This window comes from Hemiscyllium ocellatum, chromosome 28 (genome assembly GCF_020745735.1).
Source record: "Hemiscyllium ocellatum isolate sHemOce1 chromosome 28, sHemOce1.pat.X.cur, whole genome shotgun sequence".
Classification (NCBI taxonomy): Eukaryota; Metazoa; Chordata; class Chondrichthyes; order Orectolobiformes; family Hemiscylliidae; genus Hemiscyllium; species Hemiscyllium ocellatum.
This window is the reverse complement of record NC_083428.1, coordinates 4,619,229-4,636,552: the sequence shown is the minus strand read 5'-3', so window position 1 is coordinate 4,636,552 and position 17,324 is coordinate 4,619,229. Positions and strand designations below refer to the sequence as shown.

At 44.2% G+C, this 17,324-nt stretch overlaps 1 protein-coding gene across 4 annotated transcripts in view; it reads left to right on the top strand.

The window, feature by feature from the left end:
* The window catches only part of cilp2 (cartilage intermediate layer protein 2), a 46,530-nt gene extending 30,877 nt beyond the window's left edge, over positions 1 to 15,653 (top strand). For all 4 annotated transcript variants that reach the window (XM_060846508.1, XM_060846509.1, XM_060846510.1 and 1 more), the window contains one exon: positions 4,015 to 15,653. In XM_060846508.1, coding sequence (XP_060702491.1) covers positions 4,015 to 6,395 — 2,381 coding nt within the window. In that variant the 3' untranslated portion in view covers positions 6,396 to 15,653. The remainder of the gene's footprint in view (positions 1 to 4,014) is intronic.
* The last annotated feature ends 1,671 nt before the right edge of the window (positions 15,654 to 17,324 follow it).

The window sequence follows — 17,324 nt, the reverse complement described above, 5'->3', positions numbered from 1 at the left end:
CAGGCTTCAGCATTTTGTTGTGTGTCCCAACACCTGGCCCCATCACCTCCTGCTTCCCATGGGGGTACAGTTTGCTCCTGCTCCCCCTACAGCTGACGTGGATGGACTGGGTCATTCTGACAATGCTGCTGAGACGTTGCTGTGTAACAATGGGCAAACCTGTCCTCACTGAGGACAATGGTGTGATTGTAGTGCCACTAGATTTATAAACCAGAGACTGTGGGACATGGGTCTGAATGCCACCAAGGCAGTGGTAACCTTTGAGTTCAGTTAAAATGACAGTTTAATAGTAGCCCCTGTCGATTATCATTAAAATCCGCCTGGTTCAGGACTGTCCTTTACAGAAAGAAATCTGTCATCCTTACCTGGTCTGTCCTACATGTGATCCAGGCCCATAGTAACGTAGTTGGCTCTTAACTGCCCCCTGGGCAATTAGAGATGGCAATGAATGCTGCCCAGCCAGCAACAGCCACATGAATAAATTGTTATTTAGAAGTAAAGCTCTAGATACACTGCACGAAAGACAACAATTACAACGATTCGGAGAGGCCGGTGTTGGACTGGGGTGGACAAAGTTAAAAAAAATCACACAACACCAGGTTATAGTCCAACAGGTTTAATTAGAAGCACACTAGCTTTCGGAGTGACACTCTTTCATCAGGTGATTGTGGAGGGCTCGATCGTAACACAGAATTTATAGCAAAAATTTACAGTGTGATGTAACTGAAATTATACATTGAAAAATTGATTGTCTGTTAAGCCTTTCATCTGTTAGAATACAGTGATAGTTTCACTTCTTTCAATGTGTAAATCACAAAACCTTTTTTTAAAAAAAATTGTATTCTCGGGTTAGCTGTTAACAATGGTGATAGCTAGACAATATGCTGATTTCTCCCCACCCTCACCCTCCTCTAGCTTATCTCTCCACGCTTCAGGCTCACTGCCTTTATTCCTGATGAAGGGCTTTTGCCCGAAACGTCGATTTTGCTGCACATTGGATGCTGCCTGAACTGCTGTGCTCTTCCAGCACCACTGATCCAGAATCTGGTTTCCAGCATCTGCAGTCATTGTTTTTACCTAATATGTTGAAGGTGTTAGCCCCCGTGTTCTCTGTCTATGCCATGATGTTTAGATTGATTCTAATCTAAAAAGTGAGATAACAAAGTTTTACATAAATTCATGCAGTTTTTGAGCTCAGAGTTCTACATGAATGTATGCAGTTTTTGAGCAAAGTACAATGTAACCCTGCAAGTACAAATTCACTCCACATAATATATGTGTGCAGATGGGTCTTTGTGTGTCTGTCTGGGTTGGTGTGTGTGTGTGTGTGTGTGTGTCTTAAGTCTGTGAGGGGGTGTGCGTGGGAGTGTGTGTCTGTAAGGGTGTTTGTGGGTGTCTGTGTGCGTGTCTGTGTGTATTTGTGTCCGTGTGTATAGGAATGCCTGCTTGTGTGTAGGAGTGTCTGTGTGTGTGTAGTGCAGTGGTGGTCTCCTGTAATGTGACATGAACCCAAGGTCCCGGTTGAGGCCCTCCTTATTCGGGAGGGCCTCAACCGCAACCTTGGGTTCATGTCACATTACAGGTGACCACCATTGCACTATACACCCACACAGGCACTCCTATACACACATACACACGGACACACATACACACAGACGCACACACAGACACCCACACACACCCTTACAGACATCCACACATGCACCCCCTCACATAATTAAGACACTCTGCACACACTACACACACACACACACACACACACATTTTCTCACACTCAGAACCCTCACCCAGACACACACACACACACACACACACACACTCAGACAAAGACCCACATGCACACATATATTTTGTGGGGTGAATTTGTACTTGCAGGGTTACATTGTACTTTGCTCCAAAACTGTATGCATTCATGTAGAACTCTGAGCTCAAAAACTGCATGAATTTATGTAAAACTCTGTTATCTCACTTTTTAGATTAGAATCAATCTAAACATCAGGTCAGAGACAGAGAACACAGGGGGCCAACACCTTCAACATATTGTCTATCTAACGCCATTGTTAACAGCTAACTCGAGAATGCAACTTGTTAAAAAAAAGTTTTGTGATTTACACATGAAAGAAGTGAACCTATCACTGTATTCTAACACATGAAAGGCTTAACAGACAATCAATTTTTCAGTTACATACACTGTAAATTTTTGCTATAAATTCTGTGTTAGGATTGAGCCCTCCACTATCACCTGATGAAAGAGTGTCGCTCCGAAAGCTAGTGTGCTTCCAGTTAAACCTGTTGGACTATAACCTGGTGTTGTTTGATTTTTAACTTAGTAATTACAATCATAGAATCATAGAGCTGTACAACACAGTAGAGACCCTTCAGTCCCACTCATCTATCACAACCAGACATCCCAACCTAATCTAATCCCACCTGCTAGCACCCGGCCCATATCCTTCTAAACCCTTCCTATTCATATACCCATCCAGATGCCTTTTAAATGTTGTAATTGTACCAGCCTCCACCACTTCCCCTGGCAGCTCATTCCATACCCGTACCACCCTCTGTGTGAAAAAGTTGCCCCTTAGGGCTCTTTTATATCTTTCCCCTCTCACCCTAAACCTATGCCGTACAGTTTTAGACACCCCCCATCTGAGAAAAGACCTTGTCTATTTATCCTATCCATGCCTCTCATAATTTTATAAATCTCTATAAGGTCACCCCTCTGCCTCTGAAGTTCTGGGAAAACAGCCCCAGCCTATTCAGCCTCTCCCTATAGCTCAAACCCTCCAACCCTGGCAACATCCTTGTAAATCTTTTCTCAACCCTTTCAAGTTTCACAACATCCTTCCTATAGCAGGGAGACCAGATTGATGCTGCATTTTCTCTTTTTATTTCTGTTTTCTAGCAGTTGCAGTATTTTAACTTGTGGGAATGATTTAACTTCTGGGATAATAAACACCACAAACAATGTTGTTTTCATCTGACTGTTGACTCTTGGAAGTGGTTCAACCAGAATTAGCCCCATTACTGTGTCCTGGCACATCTTGTTAAAGTGCCACAGATTATGTAGTTATGTCTCTCGACTTCAGTTTGAGATGGAAAGGTTTCAAAGGCTGCTTCAGAGTCTTTCACATTAGCGTCTGCATAAAGTTTCCCTGCAAAACCGCCAGCAAGTTTTATACATGCAGAACATCATTAAAAAAGAGAGAAAAAGGCAACTGGTTTCAAGGTGTTGACAGATATATAGCATCCTGCCAAAACTGAACAAAATGTCCCTTGTAGCAGAACGGCCTAAAGAATTAAGAAGTCCTCAGAAAACTTGGAGTGCAGGTGGAGCTGTAAATGGAATACCGCTGGGTAACCAACCTGATATATACAAAACAACATTTGAAGTATTCATTAAGAATAAACGCTTTTGCAATTAATGGTGTAGTATGCTCACAATTGATTTTGAACTTTTCAGAAAGAAAGCTGCTGTGAACCTGACTGATGTTCTTCCAGAAGATCCCTTATTGAGGCAACAGCACAAAGAATTCAAGCTTCTAACGGGGAATTTAGGAGAAACTTCCTCATCCAGGGAGTTAGGAGAACTTGAAACTTCCTCCCACAGGAAGGGGTTACTATTGCGATGTTGAAGGGGAAACTGGGTAGACCCATGAGGGACAGAGGAGTAGGAGGATAGGGAGAGGAGCAGATGCTGGAATCTGTGCTGAAAACAACAAACGCTGGAGATCACAGCAGGTTAGATAGCATCCACGGAGAGAGAGCAAACCAACACTTTGAGTCTGGATGAGCTGAGCTCTGATGAAGAGTCATCTAGACTCAATGTTGGCTTGCTCTCTCTCCATGGATGCTGTCTGATCCACTGGGATCTCCAGCATTTGTTGTTTTCAGGATAGGGAGAGGGGCTGAGGTGAACAGGGGCTGCGACAAGTGTGAAGAATAAACATCAGCACGGGCTTGAGATGAACTTTGTCTAATCTTGTCAACTTTCTTGTTCACCTTTCTCCTCAGCCAAAGGGCGGCCAAATTGCAAGTCACAACCACTGCAGCATTTCGTCAAACTGCCGGAGAACTGCTTCCAGAAAGCAACCAAATCCTTTTACTACAACGTCGGGAAGTGTCCGAACAGTGGGTGTGCAGGCAACCTGAACTTTGATCTGCGTTGCAAGGACAGCAAACGGTATTGCTGTGGAGTGAAGCGTATGAAGGACGTGGAGATTGCGTGTGAGGGATACACCCTTCCCGTCAAGGTGGTAGCAAGCTGCAGCTGCAAGAAGTGCCTGGAGCCCAAGGTATTGATCAGAGGGAGGGCAGTGGCAGCAGATAATGGTGAGCCACTGCGTTTTGGACAGATCTTTGTGGGTAATGAGAGAGTTGGCCTAACAGGCTACAAGGGGACCTTCACTATACAGGTCCCTCAAGAAACAGAAAGGCTTGTTGTCCAGTTTATCGACAAGTCAAACAAATTTGTCGACACTGTTAAAGTCTTTCCCTTTGACCGAAAGAGCGGGGCTGTGTACTTTGAGGTTAAGTTATTGAGGAAATCCAAGCCAATTGAGATTGACTCCACCAAAGGCATCACCATTCCATTGGGAGAAATGGAAGGTGAGGACACGATTGGAAAGCTGGAAATTGCACCCAATTCCTTTCGCAGAAGCAGTGGGGAAAGTTACCAAGGGAAGGTCAAAGCCAGTGTGACGTTTCTGGACCCGAGGAACATCACTCTCGCCATGACTGCATCGAGTGACCTGAGCTTTGTTGACGAAGAGGGAGACATCCTGCCTCTGAGGACCTACGGCATGTTCTCGGCAGATTTCCGGGAGGAGTTATCGAACGAGGCTCTCGAAGCGTCCAACGTCAAGGTCTACCTCGACACCAACAGTGTCAAGATGCCGGAGCACGTGGAGAAGATGAAGCTGTGGTCCTTGAACCCGGACACCGGGTTCTGGGAGGAAGAGAGTCTTTTCCACGTTGAGAAGAGAAAGCGCAACAAACGCGAGGAGAGGACATTCCTGATCGGTAATATGGAAATCCGGGAACGCCGGCTTTTCAACCTGGATGTCCCGGAAGGCAGGCGCTGCTATGTGAAAGTCAGGGCCTACATGAGTGAGAAGTTTTTGCCCAGTGAGCAGCTGGAGGGAGTGGTGGTAACTCTGATCAACCTGGAGCCTTTACCGGGATACACAGCCAATCCACGGGCATGGGGCCGTTTTGACAGTGTGATAACGGGGCCTAACGGGGCCTGCCTGCCCGCTTTCTGTGATGCAGTCAGGCCGGACGCTTACACGGCCTATGTCACAGCCACCTTGGGAGCAGAGGAGCTAGAAGCCGCTGCCTCGAGCCCAAAAATGAACCCCAACATTATTGGGGTGTCTCAGCCCTTCCTGGGGAAGCTGGACTACAGGAGGACGGACCATGAGGATGAGCAGCTGAAGAAAACTGCTTTCAAAATTAATCTTGCAAAGCCCAATGCGAACAACATCGACGAGACCAACGGGCCAATATATGCCTACCAAGATGTAAGGGAGTGCGAAGAAGCCCCGATCTCGGCCAATCATTTCAGGTTCTACAAAGTGGAGAAGGACAAATACGAGTACAACGTGGTTCCTTTCGAGGAGAACGACTTGACCAGTTGGACGGGGAACTACCTCTCCTGGTGGCCTAATCCTCAGGAGTTCAGGGCTTGCTACATCAAAGTGAAAGTCAACGGGCCGCTGGAGGTCATGGTGAGGTCACGCAACGCTGGGGGTACTCACTCTGAGACGGCGGGTCAGCTGTACGGTATCCGGGATGCCCGCAGTGTCCGTGATATGACCAACCACAACGTGTCAGCTGCGTGCCTGGAGTTCAAATGCGGGGGCATGCTATTTGACCAAAGCTCAGTTGACCGCACTCTGGTGACCGTGATCCCCCAGGGCAGCTGCCGGCGGACGGGGATCAATACCCTGCTGCAGGAGTACCTTCGGCGACACCCCCCCTCGGCCGTCAACAACGAGACGTCAGCTTTCAGCATGCTCGCCCCTGTGGACCCACTGGGCCACAACTACGGCATCTACACAGTCACTGATCAGAACCCCAGGCTGGCCAAGGAGATTGCCATTGGCCGCTGCTTTGACGGTACCTCGGACGGCTTCTCCCGAGAAATGAAGGTGGACGTGGGAAACGCCTTGACCTTCAGCTGCCAGGAGAAGCTGGTGACTCACCAGAGCCTCTTCCAGCGGCTGCAGAGCTCTCCGGCTGAGACCCTGACGGAGATTGGGGCGGAAATGAGGAGACAGACACTAATGCGACCCGCTCAGTCCCGGATTGTAGCCTATCCCTCAGGTCAAAGGAGTCGCAGGGCCCGGGTTCCCAGCCGGAACATGAGAAGGAGTGAACTGCCCAGACAGTAGATTGGAATGGACTCTTCCTGATCCTGAAGTGAGAGGTATATATTAAAATCTGTATATAGGGAACTCAACAGTCATATTCTTGTTTACTAAGGGACAGTTTTTTAGGTCAACATGTGAGGCATTCTTCAGCATCAAATATAATCCTTCAAGGTCAGGCTCAGCTATGTTTATTGCACATTCTGTTTGAGGCACTTTAATGTATTGGACTTTCACCTCTGGGATTTAGAACGGAATTCACATCAAACTGATGGATGGAGGTTCCTGCTCCATATTGCTCACAGATCAACTGAGGAAGGTGGGCACAGGGTCCTTCCAGGCAGTCCCTGGCAGAGTTGGTCTTGGAGCGCCAAATTCTCCAGGATTTGGCCCACACTGACACTGACTCTCAGAGTTCCAGAAGGTGTCAGGGAGGGGTGCAGGTCGTCTGATGCTATTGGTCACGATGTGTTGTTTGAACAGAGTGGTCATCATGGGGCTCTGCTGACCATGCTTTTCAAAGCATCCAAACATTGCAACAGTGGATGCACTTGTTGTAGAAACTCAGCTGAAACAAGTCTTCGATGTTGTCTTGGGGTGATCTCTTGCTGTTTGTGTATTTATGCTTCCTGTGTTAATAAGCTGCCTACACAGAGAACGTTACTGGAGAACTCCATTTGTCTTCCTTTGCTATTGTATGAGTTCCATTATTTTTCTGGCCTCATTTCAGCAATGCTTTGTTTGCTTTTTTCTCCATCGCCATACCCTTAGGAACCTCCGTCAACAATTTAGCAGCAATTTTCTTTCTCTCTCCCAAAGCTCCAAGCTCAGAATCCACTTCAGACCAGACACAGATTCTCATCTCAAAACTCAAACTAATAGTCATTCGGAATGTTATTCAGTTTTATAAAAACACTTTTTTTTGGGCTTGGCCAACCCTTTTTGTTTTGGATTTATGAACGACTTTTGACATTGAATGTTCCTGCTTTCTAGAGTAGCATCATGTTTAAACTGGCTTCCGTTTACTTTGATGTTATGAAAGTGACAAAGACCAGGATATTCTAGTCTGCAATGTCATGCTAAATGGAAGCAGGTTGGATAGAGTAAAGGATGCCTTAGTAAATGGTAGTCTAGTGCAGTGGCTGTTTCATTAAACGAGTAATTCACCTGGCAAGAGTTCAAATCCCCACGATGGAAATTGGAGGTCTTGAACTCAGTTTTATTTTTTAGTGTGGAAAGAAAAATCTGATCATCAATCTATAAAAAACTTCTTAAAACTCAACTTGATCAGAAATGGTTTTATAAGAATGAGGTAGCCATCTTTACCTGCTCTGAGTTTGTTTGACTTTAGTCTCACAGCATCAGGCGAGTGGCTGGAGGTGAGGAAGAGAAGAGAAGCAATCAATTTTGGACACATGAGGAAGTAGCCTTTTTGAATTTTACAAGGTGCAATGGTAAAACTGTTCAGCATTCTGTTTAGGAAGTAATCCAATTTAGTTTAACATGTTTTATGGGAGCAGAGAGACCAGTATAAAACAGAAATGTGCACATGACAGCTCCTTTATATTGGAAACTCCTACTTTCTGTCCAGAAAGTTGACTACCCATTAAGTGTAATCGCAAATCTAATTGCAGGACAGTAACACAAGTGAAACTCAGTCACTTAATCAGAGAGGATGTTTCCTAATGTGGAAATGAGAGATTGGAACTCACTGATGGAGATTGATCAATAACTCTAATCTCATTGTATCACGCAGTTATCAGGATGATAGAAGGTGAACCAGATAGAGTTTGCTCTTTTATTGTCAAGCAATTCCTTCATTCCAGTCCACCTTCTCCCAGTGAAATTCCAGGATTCAAAAGCTGGTATCAATGCAGTGACCATGAAGTGGTTAGATTGTTGTTCCCCACCTTCCCTTTAGGGGAATGAAAGGTGACATCCATAGCTGTCTGACCTCTAACACCACACTAACATGGTTAACTCACAACTGCTTTCTCAAGCAGTCCAGTTAGATTTGTATCAAATCACATCAAAAACTTACATTTATATAGCACCTTTTAATGCTGTACAACATCCCTGGGCATGTCACAAGAGTGTTAGAAAACAAAATTGGATAGCATGGCACTTTCAGACATTTCAGGGAAAATGACCAAAAGCTGTCTCAAAGAAGCGTGCCTTAAGGAATGTCTTAAAGGAGCAGACAGAGGTTTGGAATAATTTAGGAAAGGAATTCCAGAACTTAGGGCCCTCAAAGCAGAACGTCTGGCTGCCAATGAGGGTGGGCTGGATGCGAGAAAAATACAAGATCTAGTAGAGTTGTCAGGCTGGAGACGGAGGGATAACTTTAATTGGGGTCTTGAGGTTGGGCAAATCACACAGTGATTCTCATATGATTAGATTAGATTAAATTCCCTACAGTATGGAAACAGACCCTTCAGCCCAACACATTCATACCGAACCCTCCAAAGAGTAACCCACCCACACCCATTACCCTATCTTCTATTACCCCCCTGACTAATGCAACTAACACTATGGACAATTTAGCATGGCCGATTCACCTGACCTGCACATCTTTGGACTGTGGGAGGAAACTGGAGCACCCGGAGGAAACCCACGCAGACACGGGGAGAATGTGCAAACTCCACACAGACAGTTATCCGAGGCAGGAATTGAACCCAAGTCCCTGGCGCTGTGAGGCAGCAGTGCTAACCACTGAGTCACCATGCCGCCAAAACCAAAGAAAAACAAATTAGAAAATCTATAATGAGTCTTGAGAGGGTTAATCGAGTCAGGATTGCAATTTGTTCTTCCAAACCATAACACAAACCTGTCATCAATCTTTTCTCTCAAATATATGGAACCTTTCCTTTCAGTTTAGGTACTGCATAAGTCAAAATCTTATCTCACCTGCCAACTTACAGCAGTGGCTGTAAAATGCTTTGAACCTGAGAATGTGAAAGGTATGCTGCAAATTCATGTTTCTTCGTTTAATCTTTGATTCATCGCATAATTGTTATGGAGCATTCCTGAAGAAGGGCTCATGCCCAAAACGTCGATTCTCCTGCTCCTTGGATGCTGCCTGACCTGCTGTGCTTTTCCAGCAACACATTTTTATCTCTGACCTCCAGCATCTGCAGACCTCACTTTCTCCAAGGAGCAAAAGAAGGCCATTCAGCCCACAGTGTCTACACTGGCTATATATTCTTTCCTATATAAACCTGCTTTCCAATGAGAACCAGAGAAAAGTTACAGCACAGGAAGAGGCCATTCACTCCATCATGTTAGTGGCAGCTGAATGAATTAGCCACGCACCCTGATTCCACTTTTAACTAAGAGTTTCTGTTTCAACCACCAAACTAGGCAGCGAATTGCAGACACCCGCCACTCTCCTGACTCCCCCTGCCAAATCCTAAGGTTTGAGGCCTAGGGTGGATCAGGCCTCATTGAATGATGGGGCAGGCCTGAGGGACTGAATGGCCTACTCCTGCTCCTATATGAATATTGTAAGTACGAGCTCCCTGGTAATAAATCTCTCCGCTAGGAGATTCTCTCCCAACCCTCAATATTTTTAACACCTCATTTAAGTTCACCCAAAACCTTTCTGACCTGACCCAACCTTTCCTCAAAGCCACAGTTTTCAGTACTCTGACACTGAAATAACTCTGGCATCCTATCACCACGTCCACCTTTATTTACATTTGGACAGTCCTTGACACTGATCCAGCTCCCTCTCAGCAGCTCTTGGAGTGAACAGAATCTCTGATACTTTTTTAAAAATGTAACTGATTTCTCTAAACAACATACTCAGAGATATTCTAACACATCACTGGAGCAGGTGGGACTCGAACCCAATTCTCTCAGTCCAAGGATTTGGACACTACCACTGTGCTGCAAGAGAGTCCTGACACTCCTGTTTTATATCTGTCAGCCAGGGCTCCCTGACTGGTCCAGATTAACAGCCCCAATCAGGGAGCTCCGATTCTATGAGGTTCACCTGGCTGACCTGGTGACAGCCACAACAGACTCCATTCTTGTAAATCTCCTCTGTTCTTTCTCTAGAGCAAATATATTTTTCCTACAATGTGATGACCAGAACTGTGCACAAAAACCCAGCTGTGGCCCACCCAATGTCTTATGTAGTTCTAGAATTACATCCCTGATAACGCAATCTCTCGCTGGGTGAAGGAAAGCATCCCATACACCTTCGTTACCACCTTCCGGGACCTGTGCACTCCAAGATCTCTCATTTGCTCTATCCTTGTCAATCCCTCCTGTTTACTGTGTATTCCTTTGCTTTATTCAGTCTTTCCAAATGCCTAACCTTGCATTTCTCCTGACTGAATTCCATTTGCTATTTTCCGCCCACTCAATCAAACTATTGACAGCCATCACTATCGATCACTGGGCCAATTCTTGTGTAGTCCTTTCAGCCTTTTTCCCTGGGTTTTCTGATATAAATATGAATGAGAAACCACACTGCATCATAAACTGCGCTCCAACCAGATAATTGCAGCAAGTTGGGCCAACAACACTGGAAGATCTTAGGAAAGGAAGCTCATGTTTTATTCCAGCGTTGTCATTGCTGCCAAGAAACAACTGAAATCTAACCTCTGAGGCGAAAGTTATTAATAACTGAAATTTTAACATGGCTTTTGTTTAATTTTCTCAAGGGGTTCTACAATGGAGATTGCTGTGTTATTACAGAATTTAATATTTTTCATATTACACAAGTTACTTCACTTGCTGCAAAGCACTTACCGATCTTATAGACATGATGCTATATTTCTTTCCTCTCTTTTATCGATTCATACAATTGCAGAAACAGATCCTTCAGTCCATCTCATCCATGCCTACTAGATATCCTGAACTTATCTAGTCCCATTTGCCAGCATTTCACCCATATCCCTATAAAGCCTTCTTGTTCACATACTATCCAGACGCCTTTTAAATGTAATTCAGTTAAGTCTTTGACTGGATCTAGCTATTTTAACTACCTTACTCCCATTTTTTCTCAGTTTTTGTGCATCAAGTGCTTTGGGCCATTCTCTTTTATTGAACCCCTTTCTCAATAACTACTTCACTCCCACATTTGAGTCACTCTGAGTTCAAGCTCCACTCCAGAACCTTGAGCACATAATCCAGACGGAAATACCAGTGCAGTTAGAACAGTGCAGCACAGTCAGGGGTGCCATCAATCAAAGGAGATCTGAAGCCTGTCATTTCTCTGGAGTTCCCCTGGCCAATATTTATCCCTCAATCAACACCTAAAATACATTATCTGGTCATCACTGCATTGTTGTTTGTGTGCTACAACAGTGACTACGCTGCAGCAACGGTATCTCAGTCTTGAAAAGCTTAGGAACGGTGTGAGATTGTGAAATGTGCTGGCTGAGTTTTAATGGCTGTTGCAGCAACATGAAAGGTAGAACAATGAGATTAATATCACATCGTAACTAGGTCAGCATTTATTCTGAAGAGGAGAAAGTGAGGACTGCAGATGCTGGAGATCAGAGTCAAAAGTATGGTGCTGGAAAATTCTCCGAGGAGCAGGAGAATTGACGTTTCGGGCATAAGCCTTTCATCCTGATGAAGGATTTCTGCCTGAAACATTGATTCTCCAGCTCCAGGGACGCTGCCTGACCTGCTGTTCTTTCCCAGCACCACACTCTCGACTTTGTCCTGGTGTGTATTGTTCTGAAAGTGTTTCACTCCCTCACTCCACTCCAGTATTTATCAACCCAGACGTTTAGTCATCCTCAACATGAAGCAATTGTGTAAGAGCATAATCAGAGGCTATCCATCCAATAGGAAACGTGGAAAACATTCTCTTTACATGAGCAGTCTTAAGAATGTGGAAAGCTCAACCCCAGGGGAGCAGTTGAAGAGGATTGGACTGTAAGGGTGGGGAAGTCTGTTTTTTCCTTTATTCATTCAAGAGCTGAGGGTAATGGTGACCAGGCAGTATTTATCGCCTATCTCTAATTGCCCAGAGGGCAGTTAAGAGTCAACCACATTGCTGTGGGTCTGAAGTCACATATCAGCCAGACCAGGTAAGGATGGTAGCTTCCTTCTCTAAAGGATATTAGCAAACTAGATGGCTTTTTAACAATCAACAATGGTCATCCTAATTCCAGACATTGTTATTGAATTTAAATTCCACCAGTAGCCATGACAGGATTCGAACCTGGGTCCCCAGACATTACCTGTGTCTCTGAGTTGACATCCAGCAATAATACCACTAGGGTGTCACCTCCCCAACCGTACCACAACTGTACATGGTGTTGTGAGACCACATCTGGAGTACAGTGAGCAGTTTTGGTCCCATTATTTATGGAAAGGTAGCATTTCATTGGAGGCACTTCAGAGAAGATTCACTAGGATGATCCCTGGTGGAGGGATTGTCGTATGAGCAAAGGCTAAATAGACTGGAGTTTAGAAGCCGGAGAGGTGATCTCATTAAAACATATCGGATTCTTAAGGGGCTTGACTCAGAGGATGTAAATGCTCAGAGGATGTTTCTTCTCATGAGAGAGTCTAGAAACAGACAGCACCATCTCAATAAAAGTGATGCCAATTTCAGACTGAGATGGGGAGGAATTTCTTCTCTCTGAGGGTTGAGTGTCTTTGGAACTCCTTGTCACAGAGAGCTGTGGGGGCAGAGTCCTCGTGCATATTTAAGGCTGAGAGAGGTAGATTTTTGATCAGTCGGGGAATCAAGTGTTATGGGGAATGGGCAGGAAAGTGGATGTGAGGGATGTCGGATCAGCCATGATCCTGTTGAATGGTGGAACGAGCCCAAGGGGCTGCTATTTCTTATGGTTTAAAATATTATAGACCATTTATAGAGAAGCGAGGCAGTCATATGAAGGAGAAGAGAATAGAGAATTATGATTTAGATTTAGAAGCAGAAAGATGGCAGAAAAGGCTTGAGTGCAGCACAAACACCTGCATGGGCTGATTCTGAGCCTGTGTAACCCGACAACACGGAGACCTTAAATGTATATTTCAATATCTTTCAAAAGTATTAACATGATAAACCAAAAACTAGCCTCTGCATTGGTGATACTGCCAAGAAGTTTAAATGTTCTAGATGTAGGCTTGCTCGCTGAGCTGGAAGAATTGGTTTCAAATGTTTCGTCACCATACTAGGTCACATCATCAGTGAGCCTCCGGATGAAGCACTGGTGGTATGGCCCACTTTTTATCTGTGTGTTTAGGTTTCTAAACCTTCCAACTCAGCAAGCAAACCTACATCCAGAACCTCAACCTAAACTACAAATCTTCTCAAAACTCGCTAATGTTAAATGCTTCATTACCACATTTGCTCTAATAGCTATTGCCAATGTCAAATCGCACTGGAAGATCTAATCATTCATCTGTAGATATAGAAGCCAATTTTAGAATCAGGTTTGGATCTTCACACAAAACTTGAAAAGTTTTACATCAGTAAGAAGCAACTTTAGCTTTGCACATACATTAAGTATACAATATGACTACGCCATCCATACTTTATCTGGGCCCGACTAGCAAAAAGATGGTAATTCAACAAAAGCAACCTGCATTTATATTGCACCTTTAACACAGCAAAATATCCCAAGGCACTTCTCAGATTATTGTCAAAAATTGAGACACAGGAGATATAAGGACATATTATCAGAATCTTAAACAGCTGAGAGGTAGGGAGGAAATTCCAGACTTCAGTGAAGGTAGAACCACCAATGATAAGGTGAACAATAGTCTGGGCTGTGTAAGAATCACTGAATCAGAGGAATGCAGAGATTTTGGAAAACTGCAGGGTAGGGGGAGATTACAGAGACAGGGATGATGGGGATCACTGATCTGTTTGGATTAAATTCAATTAGGATGCAGCAAGCTGTTACCATCAGAAAGATACTGGATCTGATCCATGTCTCAGAGATGAAGGAATAGTACGGTGCCAGAACAAAAAAATACAAACACAATCTGTTGCAGCAAAAAAAAGAAAGAAATTGTCCAGCTGGAAACACTGTTTATTTCATTTCTCTTGGCAGTCTTTGAGGTAATCCCAATATGATTATCTCATTCAACTGGACTTGGAACTTAAACCAGCATTTCATGTAAATTATTGTATAATTTATTTACTGCATGTTTATGTTCTTTAGCTATTCCTTCAGCTTATTTTGTCATTTTTATGAGAAATGTATTGAACTGTGTATTGTAATGTACGAGTAAGGAATACCATTGACCTGTCTTTACTCTTGTAGAAACAATTTACAATTCTGCTTGAAACTTTCACCCTTATTAACTTATTCAGCCACAGAGACACACCCACAACCATACGCACATATTATACCTGTTAGTATTTGCACACTCATGCTAATCAAGGTACTATGGGTTTACTGGGACAAAAGGGGCTGAACGCCTGATCTGGCCTTGAAGAACACGAGATCCTTCCCACATGCAGAGGGTGGCGCATGTATGTAACCAGTTGCCAGAGAAGGTAGTGGAGGCTGGTACAATTACAACATTTAAAAGACATATGGATGGGTATATAAATAGGAAGGGTTTAATAGGATATGGGCCAAGTGCTGGCAAAGGGACTAGATCAGATTGGGATTTCTGGTCGGCACAGACAAGATGGACTGAAGGGTCTGTTTCCGTGTTGTATGACTCTATGACTCTATAACTCCCCTTGCAGACAATATGCAAGGAACACAGATTAGCACATGTTGGGAGCTAAACTCGAGGCGTCCATATCTCTCAAGCAATATGACAGCAGAGGTAGATCAGACATCAGATCACAGTCAATGGTCCAGGGGCCAGATGGTCTGCTCCAATCCTAGAGTCTGATGACAGTTGCTGTTTAACAGCAGCCCAATTCACCAGCTTCTTTCCCACAGCCCTGCAAAGTTCTCCTTTTCAAGTGATAGTCCAATTGCCTTTTGAAAGATATGACTGAATTGACTTCCACCTTTTAGGCAGCACACTCCAGATCAGTGTGTAAAAGCTTCTCTCACCCTTCCCTCTCATTCTTTTGCTATTCACCTCTCCAGTCCCTCCAAGACTGAGATTGGCTCCTTTTAGGCCAGTTAACTTTGCGTGAAGGGGATTGCTCCCACATTGTCACGGTACTGTTTCCCTGGACCCATTGTGTTCACTTGGTGGTTTGCTTGTGACTTGCTCTGTTTCCTGATGCACCTATCACCATTGTATTGTTATACTCAGCCAGTTGCTCAATCTCATGTTATTTACTGAACCGTGGTAACTTTGAAATATGTTCAATAAAGAGAAGAGGGAAACACCTTACAGTGTCCATATAGTATGTCTGCTGTTGATCCTTCAGTGAATGAGGACGAACATGAGAGAACACAAGGTTGCATCTCATCCCCCGTTTGAATTCAGTTCATTCGGAGCAATAATCAGAACACTCCCATCCAAGATTACACTCTCACCTGAGAGAGAATATCGTACATGCAAGTTCTCTGCTTGAGCAGTAAAATGATAGAATACAGCACAGGATTTTACCATCTCTTTCAATCTGCAGTCCAGTTATTCCCAACTCCCTGATCTTTCCCCACTTCCACACAATTTTTTTTATTTCAAGCACTTACTCAATGCCTTTTGGAGAACTACAATTGAATCTGTGTCCACAAGCCCATCAGATCATTCTAAACCTGATCACTTGGAAAAGATTCAGACTGATGCCACGTCTAGTGACAATCAGATACTGCCTTTCAACTGACATATTAAATCCAGGTCCTCTCAGGTAAAGGATCCCAATGCAAAATATTGAAGAAATGGCGGGGAGAAGTGGGCAATGTTTATCCCCTAACCAGTACACAACAGATCATCTGGTCATTGTAAACTTTTTTTAAATCTTAGCCCAAACAGTAAGCAGTCCTTAGAAAAGGAACCAGAATAGTCCATTCAGCCCCTCAGCCTGCTCCACCATTCAATAGGATCATGGCTGACCCAACAAGTTTCATGTCCTTCACACAGAGGACGATGGAAATCCGGAACTTCGGAAATCCGGAGGTCAAGAACTGGTCGTTGTTCTAGAGACTGCAGGGGCAAGAACTTTCAAAAGCTGATTGGGGGCAGATGTTTGCAGGTAAAGGGATGGCTGGAAAATGGGAAGCCTTCAGAAATGAAATAATGAGAGTCCAGAGACAGTATATTCCTGAAAGGGAAGGCTGGTAGGTGTAGCGAATGCTGGATGACTAAAGAACTTGAGGGTTTGGTTAAGAAAAGGAAGGAAGCATTTATAAGGTATAGACAGAATAGATTGAGTGAATCCTGAGAAGAGTATAAAGGCAGTAGGAGTATACTTAAGAGGGAAATCAGGAGGGCAAAAAGAGGACATGAGATAGCTTTGGCAAATAAAATTAAGGAGAATCCAAAGAATACAAATACATTAAGGACAAACGGTAACGAGGGAGAAAATAGTGCTCCTCAAAAATCAGCAAGGCGGCCTTTGTGTGGAGCAGCAGGAAATTGGGGAGATATTAAATGAATATTTTGCATCGGGGTTTACTGTGGAAAAGGACCTGGAAGATATTGAATCTGGGGAAATAGATGACGACATTTTGAAAAATCTCCATATTACAGAGGAGGAAGTGCTGGATGTCTTGAAATGCATAAATGTGGATAAATCCCCAGAACCTGATCAGGTGCGTCCTAGAACTCTGCGGGAAGCTAGGGAAGTGATTGCTGGGCCTCTTGCTGAGATATTTGTATTGTTGAGGTGAGGTGCCAGAAGAGTGGATGTTGGCAAACGTGGTGCCACTATTTAAGGAACGCGGTAAGGACAAGCCAGGGAACTATAGACCAGTGAGCCTGACTTTGGTGGTGGGCAAGTTGTTGGAGGGAATCCTGAGGGACAGGATGTACATGTATTTGGAAAAGCAAGGCTTGATTAGGGATAGTCAACATGGCTTTGTGCTTGGGAAACCATGTCTCACAAATTTGATTGAG